Source organism: Calypte anna, chromosome 5, assembly GCF_003957555.1.
Source record: "Calypte anna isolate BGI_N300 chromosome 5, bCalAnn1_v1.p, whole genome shotgun sequence".
In the NCBI taxonomy this organism is placed as follows: domain Eukaryota; kingdom Metazoa; phylum Chordata; class Aves; order Apodiformes; family Trochilidae; genus Calypte; species Calypte anna.
The window spans coordinates 10,367,871-10,382,033 of NC_044250.1; the positions used below are offsets into that span (position 1 = coordinate 10,367,871).

General features: G+C 37.7%; 1 protein-coding gene across 1 annotated transcript in view; it reads left to right on the top strand.

The window, feature by feature from the left end:
- The first annotated feature begins 4,770 nt into the window (after positions 1-4,770).
- INSC (INSC spindle orientation adaptor protein) overlaps positions 4,771-14,163 on the top strand; it is a 66,213-nt gene continuing 56,820 nt past the window's right edge. Inside the window, 2 exon segments of the mRNA XM_030451538.1 lie at positions 4,771-4,776; positions 13,946-14,050. Coding sequence (XP_030307398.1) covers positions 4,771-4,776; positions 13,946-14,050 — 111 coding nt within the window.

Genomic DNA, 14,163 nt, shown 5'->3' on the forward strand with positions numbered 1-14,163 from the left:
TTTGTCTCCAATAAAATATTATGAATGAACAAAAGTGCATCTTAGAAATAAACTTCAGTGTAAGTCAGCTCTATTGACAGGACTCTGTCTCAATTAATTCATATCAATATTGTACATTACAGTCCTTGTTTATAGCATGAAAAAAATGTACTTCTAATAGAAAGTTTAAGATACTGCTATGAAAACTGTTAGGTCTCCCTGTTTCTAGCTGTAGTTTATTATAGTGCTGTTGCCAAAATGGAAAGTCCAGACTTCAAAGCGCCACTAGAAATTGTAGGCAATAATGTGATTAGACCAAATGTGAAGTATGTTGGTTTTTTTAATGTTGCAGTATCAAAATGATCTTACAGACCTTTGGTGATGGAAAGAAGTGCTTGTGCTGACAAGAAGTCAGTAGGTTCACTTGATAAATAAGGTTCATAGTAATGGATCATTATATTTACTCTGGATAGCCCTTATTACTCCTTTGGGATGTGAGCATAGAATGAGTATTGCAGTGTTATTGGGAATGCTGTCCCTCATTTGAAAGATCTGAGCTTTCTAGAGGTTTGAAGGAAGACATTTCCTGTTGGGTAGATATGTGAGATTAATACATGCCCATCTGGGATTTTATGGCCAAATAAGTGTACTCATATTTTTCTGTGCACTTGTAGTAAATTTGAAGCTCCCAGGAAGTATTTGGCTACTGCATTTGAAGTACTGTGATTATATTCCTGCAATAAGGTTTCCAAAGTGCCAAAGCTACGGTAGAGACACTCGGATTTCCAGCATTATTGATACATGACATGTGACCAGCAGTACTGGGATGTTTCATGTGTTAAACACTTAATGTATGTTGAAGGATCCCAAGCTAATGGAAGGATTTCTCAAGTGTTCTGTGCACAGTGAATTCCTGCCTTGTGCATGGGGAACTTAGTCCTGTGGTGTATCTCAGTGAGCCAGCATCACAGAGTCATACTTTTATGCTAACCTGATTTATTTTATTCTATTTCAATTTACTCTAATGGTATTTAACTGAGAGTTATGTTCATATGCTGGAGGATAAAATAGACTAAAATTTTTTCTCTGAGCTATTAAATTTTTGAACTTGATGAGTTCCTATCCAGTCCAGAAAATATAGGCTTCTGAGTGTGTCCTGTATATCAAATCTGGCAACTAGGAGCTAGATTTTTTTGAGGCTGCTGGAAGGTGAAAGAATAGTTAAAGCAAGAAATTGAAAGTAATGTGATTGTTTCTAACCTAGAGTGATTTGAGGTCTGGACAACTAGCTTGTGTCCAAGTGACATCATGTTAGAAGTACAATTGTACTGAGGCAACTCAGGGGAAGCAGCAGTGCAGTACTAGACATTACACTGCAATTATTCCCTTCTTATAGCTTGAGGTGAACCCAAAAATTTGAGATGCTGTTCCTGACTTCTTTATATATGCTCCCCTCTCAACAAACAAACCAACCACTCAAAAAAAAAAAACAAAACCCAAACCCACAACAAACAAATAACAAAACAAAAATCAAGCCCATTCCACTGTTCTGAGTCTGAAGGGACAACCCAAGTAAGTTTCATTTCTGTTACAATAACTTTCATTTCAGGTTATCAACTAAATAGGCAGGACAGAAAGACCAGTGAAAGAAGAAAAGCCCTGGACAATTATTTTTGATAGGAAGTAATGTAAGCCTTTAGTCCAGTAAAGCAGAAACTTTTTTATTTGATGAAGAACATACTCAAATCTTAATAAACTGGCCTTAAGCATATGCTCTATATCTTCCTGTCCAGATGTGCATTTTGCTGAATCGGGATGTAAGTGACCTACTGGGCTGCAGGAGAACCAGGCAGAGAACTGGACCAGTGCTTTACGTAGAAACACACACTTTTCTGTGTGCCACTTCTAAATGAACTACCAGGAGCAATTGCTTTTAAATAGCACTTAAGGTAGGTGTGCTGTGCAGCCTTTTCCTACCATGAATTAAAAAAATTTTGAATCTAAGCAATTGCATGAGTGGCATGTTCTTTTCAGTATCATTATTATTGAAAGTTTCTGTACCAGATTTATCTTTAATTTCTGAATTGTGAAGCTTATAAAGTGCTGAAGGACACTAATTTCAGTGAAGATTCACAAGCAGCCTAGCTGAGAAGTGCTGAGGTTGCTGGCCCTAATGTAGCAAAGCACTTAAGCAGGTGTCAGGTTTTAAACATGTGAGGTTTTTCATTTTGGTTCCTACAAACACCCTTAAGTACTTTGCTGGACTGGGATCCTGGCAGGAATGAAAGCCTGGATATCTTCTCACATTAAGCAGTGTGAGTTAAAGCAAGAATTTTTATTTGGATTTGCAGCTTTTCCTAAAATTATATGACCTTTTGGTAGTTCTTGCTACATTTTTTACTTGAAAAATTTACTTTTTAAAATAATATTTAAGATTCTGGATTCCTTTGCTATTGGATATGAAAATTATTTAAAGACTGTGAAGAAAGAAATGACAAACCGCAAAACTAATACCAATCAAAAGTACTCCCCTTCCAGAGATTTGGTCCATAGAAAATTGCAATCTTGTTGAGTAAGTCATCGTAGAGAGGAAATTATTTGTATTCTGCTCTGCAAAAAAGAGGTGATTTTGAGAGCTGTGTTTAGACTTAGCATGGAGCCAAAGATAAAGTACACCTAACAACAGATGAGCTTAAGCTTTACCTCTGGAACAGAATGCAGTCAGGTAAGAACTTGTAGCTAAGAGCAAACAATCATAAATGATGTATTAGCTAGACCAGAAAACAAGTGCTATTTAGCTTAATTCTCCTTATGTTTAATGACTGTGTTTCATGCCACTCTGTGTCTATTCAGTGATGATACCTTTCTCTTTTGTAGAGTTTCTTCATGCTTTTATTCTATATTATTGAGACAGGAATTATGAGGCTGGATGGCAAATACTGTGTGCAATGGATTTTATAGAAGGTGTTCATTAGCATAAATTAGTTGAGTCACCATCAAATGACTTTTCAGCATATGTTCTGCCTGGCTGATAAAGCTGAACCAGGGCTGAGAGAGCTGTCACAATTTGGATATCAGGAGCTGGACTGTACTTGCCTAATCTGCATTGTTGTAGCTTGCAGGTTTCCTGCTGTTCTTCTAAAATAGATTTTTGTACATAGATTTAGGGTCTCCTTTTTGCCTGCCAGAAGGGAGAATGCAGCAATTTTTCAGTGCAGAGGGAAACCATTCAAACAGAGGGGTCTTGTTCCAGCTTTAGGGACTGGTCTTCCCAGCTGGGTCAGTATGTGATAAATGGACTTCAGCAGTTTCCAGTACTGAAGATAGGACCAAGGAAGAAACCAAAGAGGATATGATTTCAGAAAGAAATTTACTTAATTAAAAAACATTTTTTAAACAAATACTGTTCTATTGGAAATGAGTATCTTTACTGCTGCTACTCCAGCTGAATGGATATAAACTTGTAATTCCAAAAGCATGCTAAATAGGTCATATCCCAATATGTGGTACTTGTTGCCTTAATCACATCACAGACCTGACTATTATTTCGAGGCCGCATAGATTTTTCAAAAGGGCTGAATTAGCCCCTTCATTTCTCTTCTAAAAATTCCATTTTGGTAATGAAGCATGATCTCAGTTTTCATTCCTTGCTGCAATTGAAAGGAACTGAATCTATTTTCAGTGCTGTGTCAAACATTGGCCAAGACTTTGGTTTAATATTATCTGCTCTCCTAGTAGACTCCAAACTAGCAGGTAGCCTAGTGTTCACAGGAGCTGTAAAATAAGATCCACGTAACATCCATCTCCTTCCTGGTAAGCTTATTAACAGAATCATAGTGAACACCTCTTGGAGCAATTTTTTGACCTTGGCTCTGCTAATTCATCTTTGTACAGCTTACTGAAGAGAGACCATGTGGAAATGTAGTCAGCTCTGGGGCAATATGTAGATGTTTTTTCTTCTGGGAAGAGAATTGTGTCTGTGCTCAATGCAGTGGAGGGATGCAATGTGTCTATGCAAGGATAAAATGTTTACTACTCTCCTCTCTGCTCTGCAAACCTGCAGCAGACAGAAATGTACTCAAAAGTCCTAGAGCAAGTTTGGAGAACTGGTTTGTAGGATAAATATCTGCTTGTTTGTTAGCATGGATTAAAAGACAGAAAAGTAAATGCCACATCTAAGTACTAAGATGTGCTAAGAATCTGTGAAAAACAAATTGAACTTTACATCTATATTCCATTAGTATGACAGATTCTTTGTTGTTCATGATTTATAGTATTGAAAACTACTTCTAAGCCTTAATGTGAGCATTTTAGTATTGCATAATCCAAAGGCACGGTTAGCCTTTTAAATGTAAGGATTTCTTTTTATTAACTCTGAGTCTGATTACTTTTAAATTTCATGGATTTAAACATCACTGTAACTGTTAAAAGAGGAGGTGAACACCAGAACACCAGTCTTTTCCTGGAAATGAACATTTCCTTCCTTCACAGTGATAAGGATATTTGTTCTTACTTTTCTTCAAGTTAGACTGTTTTAATTATAGTATTAATTAATATGGTGTTTTACTAATCATGAAATGCTAACTGATTTATTAGTTGGATGATTTGTGTGAGCACAAAGCTTACAGCAAATAGTTTCTAAAAATTGTGGGTCAAGTTGCAAAGCTTTCAAAAGAGCAGTTAAATATTTGTCTGCTTTATGTGACATCTCTGAAGTTATTTTGATTTAAAAATTATTCTTTATAAACCCTAGTTAATAGTGACAAGACAAATTATTTTTAAACTGGCTCAATGCCGGTAAGTTTTTCATATTTAAAAAATTTCAATTGTGTATCCCGAAGAAATTATAAAAATTATAAAATTTCAACCTATACTCTAATTCTATAGAAGAGCATCTTTTTTGTTTCCACATACTGGCCCTGTGCTGCAAATTTTGACTGATGTGCAGAGGAAAGGAATCATGGCATTTACACCTGAGCTTTCTGTGTAGAGAAGTGAAACCTTGAGATGATGCATTTCACCACTTCAGGACAACGTATAAAAATCTGAGAGGAAGTGCAATACCTGGAAATCCCATGTGCCACAGCATGGTCATCTTTAGGTTCTATCTCTCTGGAAAGGGACTGAGCCATATTTTCAGCTGGCACTGCTCCATGATTGCCATCTCTTTTTGGCATCCATGCTGTCCTCCAGTAAAACAGAACTTGTTGATTCACTGTAGGCTGTGTTCCTAATGAATCTCTATTACAGCATTACATTTTGCTTCAGAAAAATATTTTACAATTCAGGTATCAGATATGTGCTTTATGTTATCTTGGAAGCCATTGATTTGACTCAAAATATTTAGAACATCTAGAAAAATTTTCTGATTCTTTGAATCTGATCTGATTATTGGAGAGATTTTCTAGAAGATCTGCAAATTACTGCTACTACTGCTATTTGCACCTGGGCAAACAGCCAGATGGTGATCTGGCTGCTTTAGTCTGTCCATGGACAATGCTTCCTCATTTACATGAAATCCCACCAGAAAAGATCTGAACAGTTGCAATAGCTGTACTAAAAAAGGTGAAAAGTAAGCTTGAAACATTGATTATAATTTTTGTGTATTTGATCTATTGTGTCTTAAGAAACACACCTTTGATTTTCTAGGTCTGATTTCTATCGCTTTGTGGTTTCTCCTTCTTCCTCTCACATCCCTTGCAAGTATTCTGCCAAATCCAGAATACACGAAAATAAGAAAATATACTAATTGTGTCTCTAACTGAGGAAGTGGTTTCCTTAGAAATTGTAACCATATGAAAACTATAAATGCTGACATCAAAACTATAGTTAAATATACAGCTGTGGGCCCTGGGAAATGGGATCTGTATGCTAGCTAAAAGGAAAAATCTTGCTGCTGCCTAGGCTTTTTGCCAAAGCACAGCTGAAGTAAGATTACTTTGTGTTGTGTAGCAGCTTTCCCCCCCTCTTCCTTTTATATAAGATGCTTGTAGGAACATGGCACTGAAAAAAAGAGTCTGTTTTGATATCATATTTTCATGGGCTCATAAATGAAGAGGTGGGTCCATGCTTTGGCAATTCTGCTTCATGAATGGGACAGAACTCCCAGTGCTGGCTTCAGCTGTGACCTGCTCAGCCCCCTGACACTGCTGTGTAGTGTCTGGGCAGACACCAGCTGGATGCTTCTCTTGCTGGACCCATTGAAGCACTCATGAGGGGTCTGACAGCTGGAAGAGGTCAAAGGAGCAACTGCTGGAAGCCAAGTGAGAGACAAAAACCAGGAGACTGAAGAGTTATTACAAAGGGCTCCATCCTTACTTTCTCAAAGTGCCCAAGCTAACCAGGAAAGAGACATTCCTGCTAGGCCTAAGTTATAGTAACAATTTAATATAAACTTGGTGTTAGTTCTCATCCTGAGAAAATGTGGATCCTTCATAAGCATCAGATAGATAAAAAGTTGGAGCTGGATTTCTCTAGAAACTTTAGAACATGGGTGTGCTGTGAAGCACTGTCAGACTCCCAAGTAGAGAAATATTTGCCTTTGAAATTCTGGTATTCTTCTACCTTATAAGGTATAAACTTTGGTACCTTTATATCCACTTTTTTTTTCTCTTGTGGGACATGCATTCTGATGTGAGTTACAAAGTCAGTCAATCATCAGCTTTCCTTTAAAGGAGAAGCACAAATGAATCTTCAGAAGATACAAAAGTGCTGGAGAGTGGCATCTAATAAGGATGATCTAAAAAGAAGAAGCTGATTAGAATTCCAGAAAATGGGATATTTATAGGAATTTGAGTCTTCATGTGCCAGACTGTAATTTAGTTCTCAAAATGTCCTTGATTTTAAGCACTTCTGTAAAAATCGTTAAATGAAGGAAAAGCAAAAGGAATTTTAAAAAAAGCCAAATTATCATGCTGATTTACAAAAGAAAAACGTAGCCAACATGGATTTTCTGGTCAAAGGGTGCATGAGTAAAATATAACACAGAATGCTGTGCCTGAAATGTGTCCTCATCATTGCAGAAGCACTGCCCCATGCCAGCGACTTACTGTCTCCTACACAGACTGATGTGCTCAGCTAGAAGCACAGGATGTGATCACACTTCTTCATGGTGCATTCATTGTCTTTGCTTATTTTTCAGACCAGGTTAGAGTCTTCAGTGCAAATGCCTCCCTAAAGCAGATTTTTCTTGCATCCTTTGTACATTTGAGTGCTCTTGCTCCTTTTTGACTGTTTCTAGCTCCTAAACACGTCACTTAGGAGAGTGTTCATAGGCCTTGTGAGAAGATGGCCTCTAGCTGCTGAGAAAGAAAATGTAAAAAAAAAAAAAAAAAAAAAAGAAAAATTGTTGGACTTCCTCTTCTACAGAGACATATAAACCAGCTGCTGAACCTGGGAGACCTGGAAAACCTCAGGGAATCATTCAACCTTGTGCTTGGTTCTATTAAAAATACTCTATGCTTACTTTTAAAAAAATCTAAACATGCATGAATTCTGAATTTAGAGAGAGGGGCCATTATACATTATAATGTTCTATACTCCATATCTCATATGGAAATGCTGCCTCTTCATTTAAGTATTACCATAGCTTGAAAAAAATTTAAAGGGTTTTGGCACAAAAAAAAAAAAGGCTCAAAATAACACTGAAAAAAGGCTTATTTTATGCTATCTGGGCTGGGCTATCTAATCATCATACAATTTTCTAGCTTGTGTGCACACCTGACCATTACTGTCTGTTAATTTTAATATGAATGAAAATACAGTGCACCTGCATAAGATGGAGGTAAATTGTATTGTATTTTAGTATCATTTTACAGGGGTCTGCAGTCAGTGAGGGATGTTTGGGTGGTTTGTAAACACTACTTGTAAATTGAGTCCATTTAGAACGGTTGATGCCGTAGTTTTGGAGAAACTTGTGCCCAATGGCAGCAGGGCTCTTTCCTGGGTGATTGGTAGTAAATAGAGTTGAGTGCCTGTGCCATCTGAAGGAGATGATGTCAAGTGACTCATCCTAGGCCAAGTCATTCCTTCCAACAGTTGCTTACATTATCTTGGCAACAGAATTAACCATATTCTTGGGCCAACCTGGCTGTGGTGTCACTGCTGGTGTGAGTGGCCCAAGGGAGGACTTCTTTGTGAAGAGCTTAGGGGAAAACTGAAGTGCAACATTGACTCCTCCTGCCTGCTTCACTTCAGTGTCTTTTTGATACTATGTACCATTTAGAAATAAGTATAATATTTTGTACCCTCAGTATTTAATTTTTAATACTGTTCTAGGAAGCCATGATGTGTAGCAGCATTACTGGCAATGTACACTGAATGTCTCAGTTATTCTAAAATTTCCTGTTGGGCTATCTCAAGGATTTCAGAACTAGAAAAACATAAGTGTTAATTGTTTGGAGTAGGGAAGTCCTTTTTCATGAATTAAGTTATTAAAAATGTGGATCCAAATTCACATTCCCTGTTCTTCCTCTGTGACAGCTCTTCTATAGTTTGGGCTCCCTATGATTTCAAGTGCCATGCTAAGTGTTTTCACTGTTCATCTCACTGGGTGAAGGATTGACTTGCAATCTGGTTTAACTCATTGCCTTTCAGGCAGGTAGTTTTTCAGTGGGTATTGGCTGTGGAATGTTTCAGAAGATCATTGCATGTTTAAAGAATGTGAGTCAAGCTGCTTCCTTGTGCACCAGAGGGAATATCAGCAGATATAATTATGTTTATTCTGATAGCAGGAGGGCAGACAAGGAAAACATTATATGAGGAGGTATAGCTCAAGCAGAGATAGCACTAGGGACTGAAAGACCACAGCATTGCTTACCAAGGTCTAGAATTGTTATTACTATTATTTGTATTGCTACTGCCTCAAAGAGGTATTTCAAAGGGAGGGCATTTTTGAGCTTTTGGAAATAACAATGGACTAACAGTTGTCTAGTGAGAATTGGCATAGCATCCATAGCTTAGAGCCATGAAGATTCTGAACTCGGATTGACAAGTTTGGTTCTGGTAAAGCTAGAAATTAAGTTGTTTTGGTTTTTTCGTAAGAGGGGGAAGGTAGCTAGTAAAATAAGCAATAAATATTGAATTGCAGAAGACAGGCTCCAGAGCCATTGAAAAGCAGCCTGTCTTTAGGAATTAAGGAGTCATGTGTGTGGGAGGTATTCTGAACACCCTTACCCATACTTTTGGGTATATTTATATTTTTGTGCTTGTGTGTATAATATATATATATATATGTATAACCAAATGACAGCTAAATTCATAATAGTCCAGTTGTGGTAAGCTGGTCTTTTGACTAAGTTAATCACAGGAAGCAGCCAGCCTGGAATCCTCGCTCATAGGAGTGAATACATAGGAGTAGGAGTGGTTTCATTGTGCCAGCAGCTTTAGAAGAACTGAAACAGAAAATAAATGAGCAGTCCATTATTTATCCTTTGAATGCAGACACTGGCTACATTTGTATTTTCTGTAGTGTGTTGCTTGCAGTTCCCCCTCCCTCCCTAGGCAAACTTCACTTGCTGGCATAGGAAAGTGCAGCTCCCATTAAACCTACTGGGAGCTTCCTGAACTTGGCCCTCTGCCCACAGAAAATTAAATGCATTGGCAGGTTAGCCAGTGGAAATCCTTCTTCTGTTTGGGGTCCTCCATACTTGTTCTGAGGCACTTTGGGCTTGCAGAAGAAAGAAATTCTCCAGAATAAGGGAGGATACAGAAAACTGGAAAGTGTGATCACTGGCAGGCTCAGGATGCATTAGGAGCCTTATCTGCATCTTGGTGTTCATACCCACACTACCTGATGCTCTTTCATGGGTTGTAGGGGTTTGAAGGGATATCAAAGTTTTGTTTTCAGCTTTTTCCCAGGTGCTGTTGCCCCAGCAGCATATATGCAGTGGACATTGCAACATGCGTGTGTTTGTGCGTGGAAGCACAACCTCCAGGGCTGGGAAAGAATAGGAGAATGTATGGAAAGGTCTACAAATCTAAGACTGTTTTTGAAGTATGTTCAATGTCCCCTCTAGGCTGTGTTTGAGTTCCAGCCTGCACTTTCTCTAGCTTGTCCATTATTTGATTATTTTTCTCAGTGCCTTTCTTAATTTGCCAGAGCAGCTGAGCTTTCCTTTCTTGGGATTTCATGAATTAAAAATCTCCCACTATCCAAATATCTCAGGAGATTCTGCCCTCTTTCTGAAAGTGACATAGGCACTTAGCATAAATCCCATTACACATAATTGGGATTCAGAATTGCTCATGCCTAGTTTTGTTTTTTCTCTTTATGGAAATTTGGTCTCATGCTAGCATGAGGTCAAAATATAAAGTCTGTGTGTTACTTAAAATTGCTTAAAATAAAGCAGTTCTATAAGATGATGGTTATGATGACTTCGTAGGGGCAAAATTATATTATCTGGAGTTGCAGCACTTCAGTCTCTTAGAATGTTTACAATAAAAATCTGATGCTGACAAGTATTGTGGAATATATTTATTCTCTTGCCGTGGATTAAACAATTGATTCTGAAAGATTAAAATGCCCCACCTGCCTTCTTGCACACTTCTGTTTTCCCTTGTCAAACAATATAAAATGAATACTGCACTTCCCTCTATCTAATTGAATAATTTACTGTAAATAGCTGTCATTTACTTTAGAGCAGTAGGGGATCATTAGCCAAATGGATGTGAGTAAGTCATGCCTTTAATGCGCTGGAGGGGCCTAAAATGGAATCATCTAAATGGGACCATCAATACAGCATGCTGAATTAAGTCAGAGGCACTTAAAGCTTTAAGTCCTCTTTCTTGTAAATTACATGCTCCCTCGGCAGAAAGGTAATCAAGAACTTGCATAAAATATGGCTTCTTTGTTTCAAAGCTTTATTTTTAATGAATAAAATAGTACAATTTGGATGACATGATTGGTAGGTATAACCACGTTTTGGATTTCCCTCATTTTAATTACCTCCCTTCCTTACTGATTGCAGCCTTCTTGCTTGCAAGTGGTTACTTGTGCTGAATACTGGCTCTGTTCTGTAAACAAGTAAGATGAGCAGGTTGTGAAACAACTTTTCTTGACTTTTATGGGATATGACCTGATAATTATTTTCAGAAGTTGGTATTTTGTAAATGTAATATTAGAAATGTCCCAGACAATCTTAACTCTTAAATGTACAATATATTTTTGGCTTATTTCACCAGTGGCAGGGATGTTGGGTGTTTCAAGTCTGTTCTCATTGAATCCTTCTGGCTCTATCTGGTTCTTCTATTCAGTTCCCTGTTAATCTGGAAAAGGTTGATCTTCAGTTAAAATCAGAAGCAAACCTTTCAATGACTTCCTAAGAGGGGAATGCAATACAGGTAGTAACTGCCTTGATGTCAGAGACTGGAATTTTAAAATTGATTGTAACTCAGGTAGTTTGCATTACTCATAAGAAGGTACCTATTTAAAGTTTACTGAGACCCCTTTCAACCTCAGCCATTCTGTGATTGTGATACCATCTTCTGAGTCACACTGGCACTGGAAACAAGGGGCACAGGTTTTATGAAAAATCATTGCCTTTCTGAGTTTTGACTTTTCTTTCTTTAATTCCAGTCTTTTAGGGATTCTAGATGCTAAAGTTCTGACCTATTTTTCCATGTTTATTCCCCACTGAATTCCTCTCTTAATCATCTCTTGTCAGTGGTCAACCACTCAACCTTTTCTCATGTACTGTGTGTTCCACAGTCACATTTATGAACTCTTCCATTCTTGGAATTTTATTTGGACAAATACTTTAAAATCAGCTTGAAGTTCAAAACTGTAAGTAAAAAAAAAATCCTGTTCTCCAGTAACATTATTGCAAATGTATTCTGTTATTGAAAAAGAGATCCTTTGCAAGTATCCTACTTGAAAAGAGTAGGATAATTTGATACAGTGTTAGTTCAGAATATGGAGATGTTAAATACCTTTCTGTGTAGCTGGGAAGAAGTTGGAGCCAAACCTTGTGGAAAGCAGGGCAATTTTCTTATTTTCATTCCCTAGCTGTAACCGCTGCTCTGTTTCCTGTAACTGAGGTAGAGGTTTTTTTTTCCCTTCTTCCTGAAATGTGTTTTTTTGTAAAAAGGTAAATTTATCTTGGGCTTTGAAACTTTTCAGCATCTGCTTATGAACTGCTTTCACTTTTATTGGATGAGTCATGAGTCGAAAGCTCTGTCCTGTAGTTCCACCATGAGTAATGCTTAGCATTTTCTTGGGTTCTCTTTTAGAGGACTATTAAATTAAAAGAAGAATCTGTTTTTTGATATCTTAATGGACAATTAGGTGGCTGGGTATCAGAATTGATTTACATTTACCACTGCAGTAATTTAAATTTTTTCTTTCAATTTATGAAAGTCACCTTTTTTCCTTGCGTGTACATGTTTCTGGTCATAGCTCTCCATCTTTAAATAAAAAAAATTCAGTTTTTGGGATGGCTGTATAAATATTTTGGGGACAGTTTTTCACTGAGGTCTGTATTGACAGTAGGTACCAAAGCTGCCACCCATTTAAGCACATTTCAAGTTACTTGCATGACATTAAAGTCATGGTAATGAATGTAGATAGTATTAGGCTTCAGGAATCCTATTCTTTCACCTGGGCACTGAGGTCATTCTCCTGAAACCTCTGTGCATATTCTTGTCCACATAATGTATGTGGACAAGGAAAGGAAAATAATATGTGCAGTCTCTAGAGCTGGTGGGGTAGGCTGTATCCCTGATTGCTTTGCATCCTTCCTCCTCTTGGATGGCAAATCCTTGGCATATCAGAAGACAGGCACTGGCAATACCTAGTAAGTTACTTGGTACTCCTGGCCTTCAAGTATTTCCTGGTATAATATTAGTGTAAATGGCACAAGCAGTTCTTTGGATCCAGCTAATGTAAATATTAGGTTGTTCATGGTATCTCTAAGCTTAGGAACCTTGAAAATAATGAAAGCCATGTTTTCAAGTGGAATATGCCCTCTGTCACCATGAGGGGTGGGTGGTATGTCTGTTTTCTTGCTGAGACCAGTTATTTATTTCACTTGAGTTGGTAACATTGGGAGATGATGGGAATTTGGAGATGAGCGAAGTTTTCTGAGGGTGATTTTGAAAAGTGGAAATGTTTAAAACTCTCTGTAGAGGTGCTAGATGCAAAAATGCTGGTATTTTAATAGTGAAATGTGCTTTCTGGAGAAGTTTGGGGTTTATCCCATTTTGCTAATGGGAGATGGTCTCTTCGAAAGCTCATATACTGCAGGTAACAGCTGAAACAAGCCTGCAAACTGAAGTTGCAGGGCTATGGATCAACTCTGTGAACTCTAAGGTTTGGTATGTTTACACACGAAATGGTCAACACTTGATTTTTGGGAATGGAAGTTTATGGGGAACTTTCACACTTAAAAATTTATTGGTCTTAGTCTCATGTGCCTGAAGCTTTAGTATTGCATGGACTAGCAGTGGAAAGGAGTGAGGAGACTGCTTTCCACGTACAATCTAGTGTGCATCTGTCTGACTTTGAGTGAAGCATTAATGAGAAAGCTTTTTGGTGTAGACATAAAAAACTGCAAGGCTCAAATCAAAACTGTGGCTAGAAAATCTGAGGTCACAGTTGTGTTCTTCTATGGGGAGGAAAAATGAAGTCTGGAATGTGAGCACTCCTAAGCCTAGTGATTAGGAACTAGTTGAATTTGGATGCTAATGGGAAGGCTTGGCTCTGGGACCTTTACTTCCAACTAATTCTGATGTATATGTCTCTACTTATGCAGTCACGAGCTATTAAAAGCTCTTGACAATGATGAGAAATATTTATCAAAATATTTGCCCTCTTCTGCTGTGAAACTTCTACTGTTTAAATGATAATTTTACTCTTTCAATATCACTTTTTAGAAAATCATGAGAACAAACAATACAGCAGTCCTGGAACAGACTGTGAAGTAGTTCATTGTGTACTTAAAACCTGCCTGCCAGTTCCTTTGCATAATAGGTTACTGAACGTCAGCTGAGGACCATTCAGCAGATGGATGCAAAGTTGCTGGACTCCAGTGACTTGCTAGCTGTCAATGAAAAAGAAGACAATAGGTCAGAATTTGTATGTCTTCCAAATTCAGGCCCTTAATGAGCTCTGATATTTGTTGGAATGGTCAAGTGTAATACAGAGTCATTATGTGTTGCTTGATATTGCTATAAGCTGATGGTGTATGT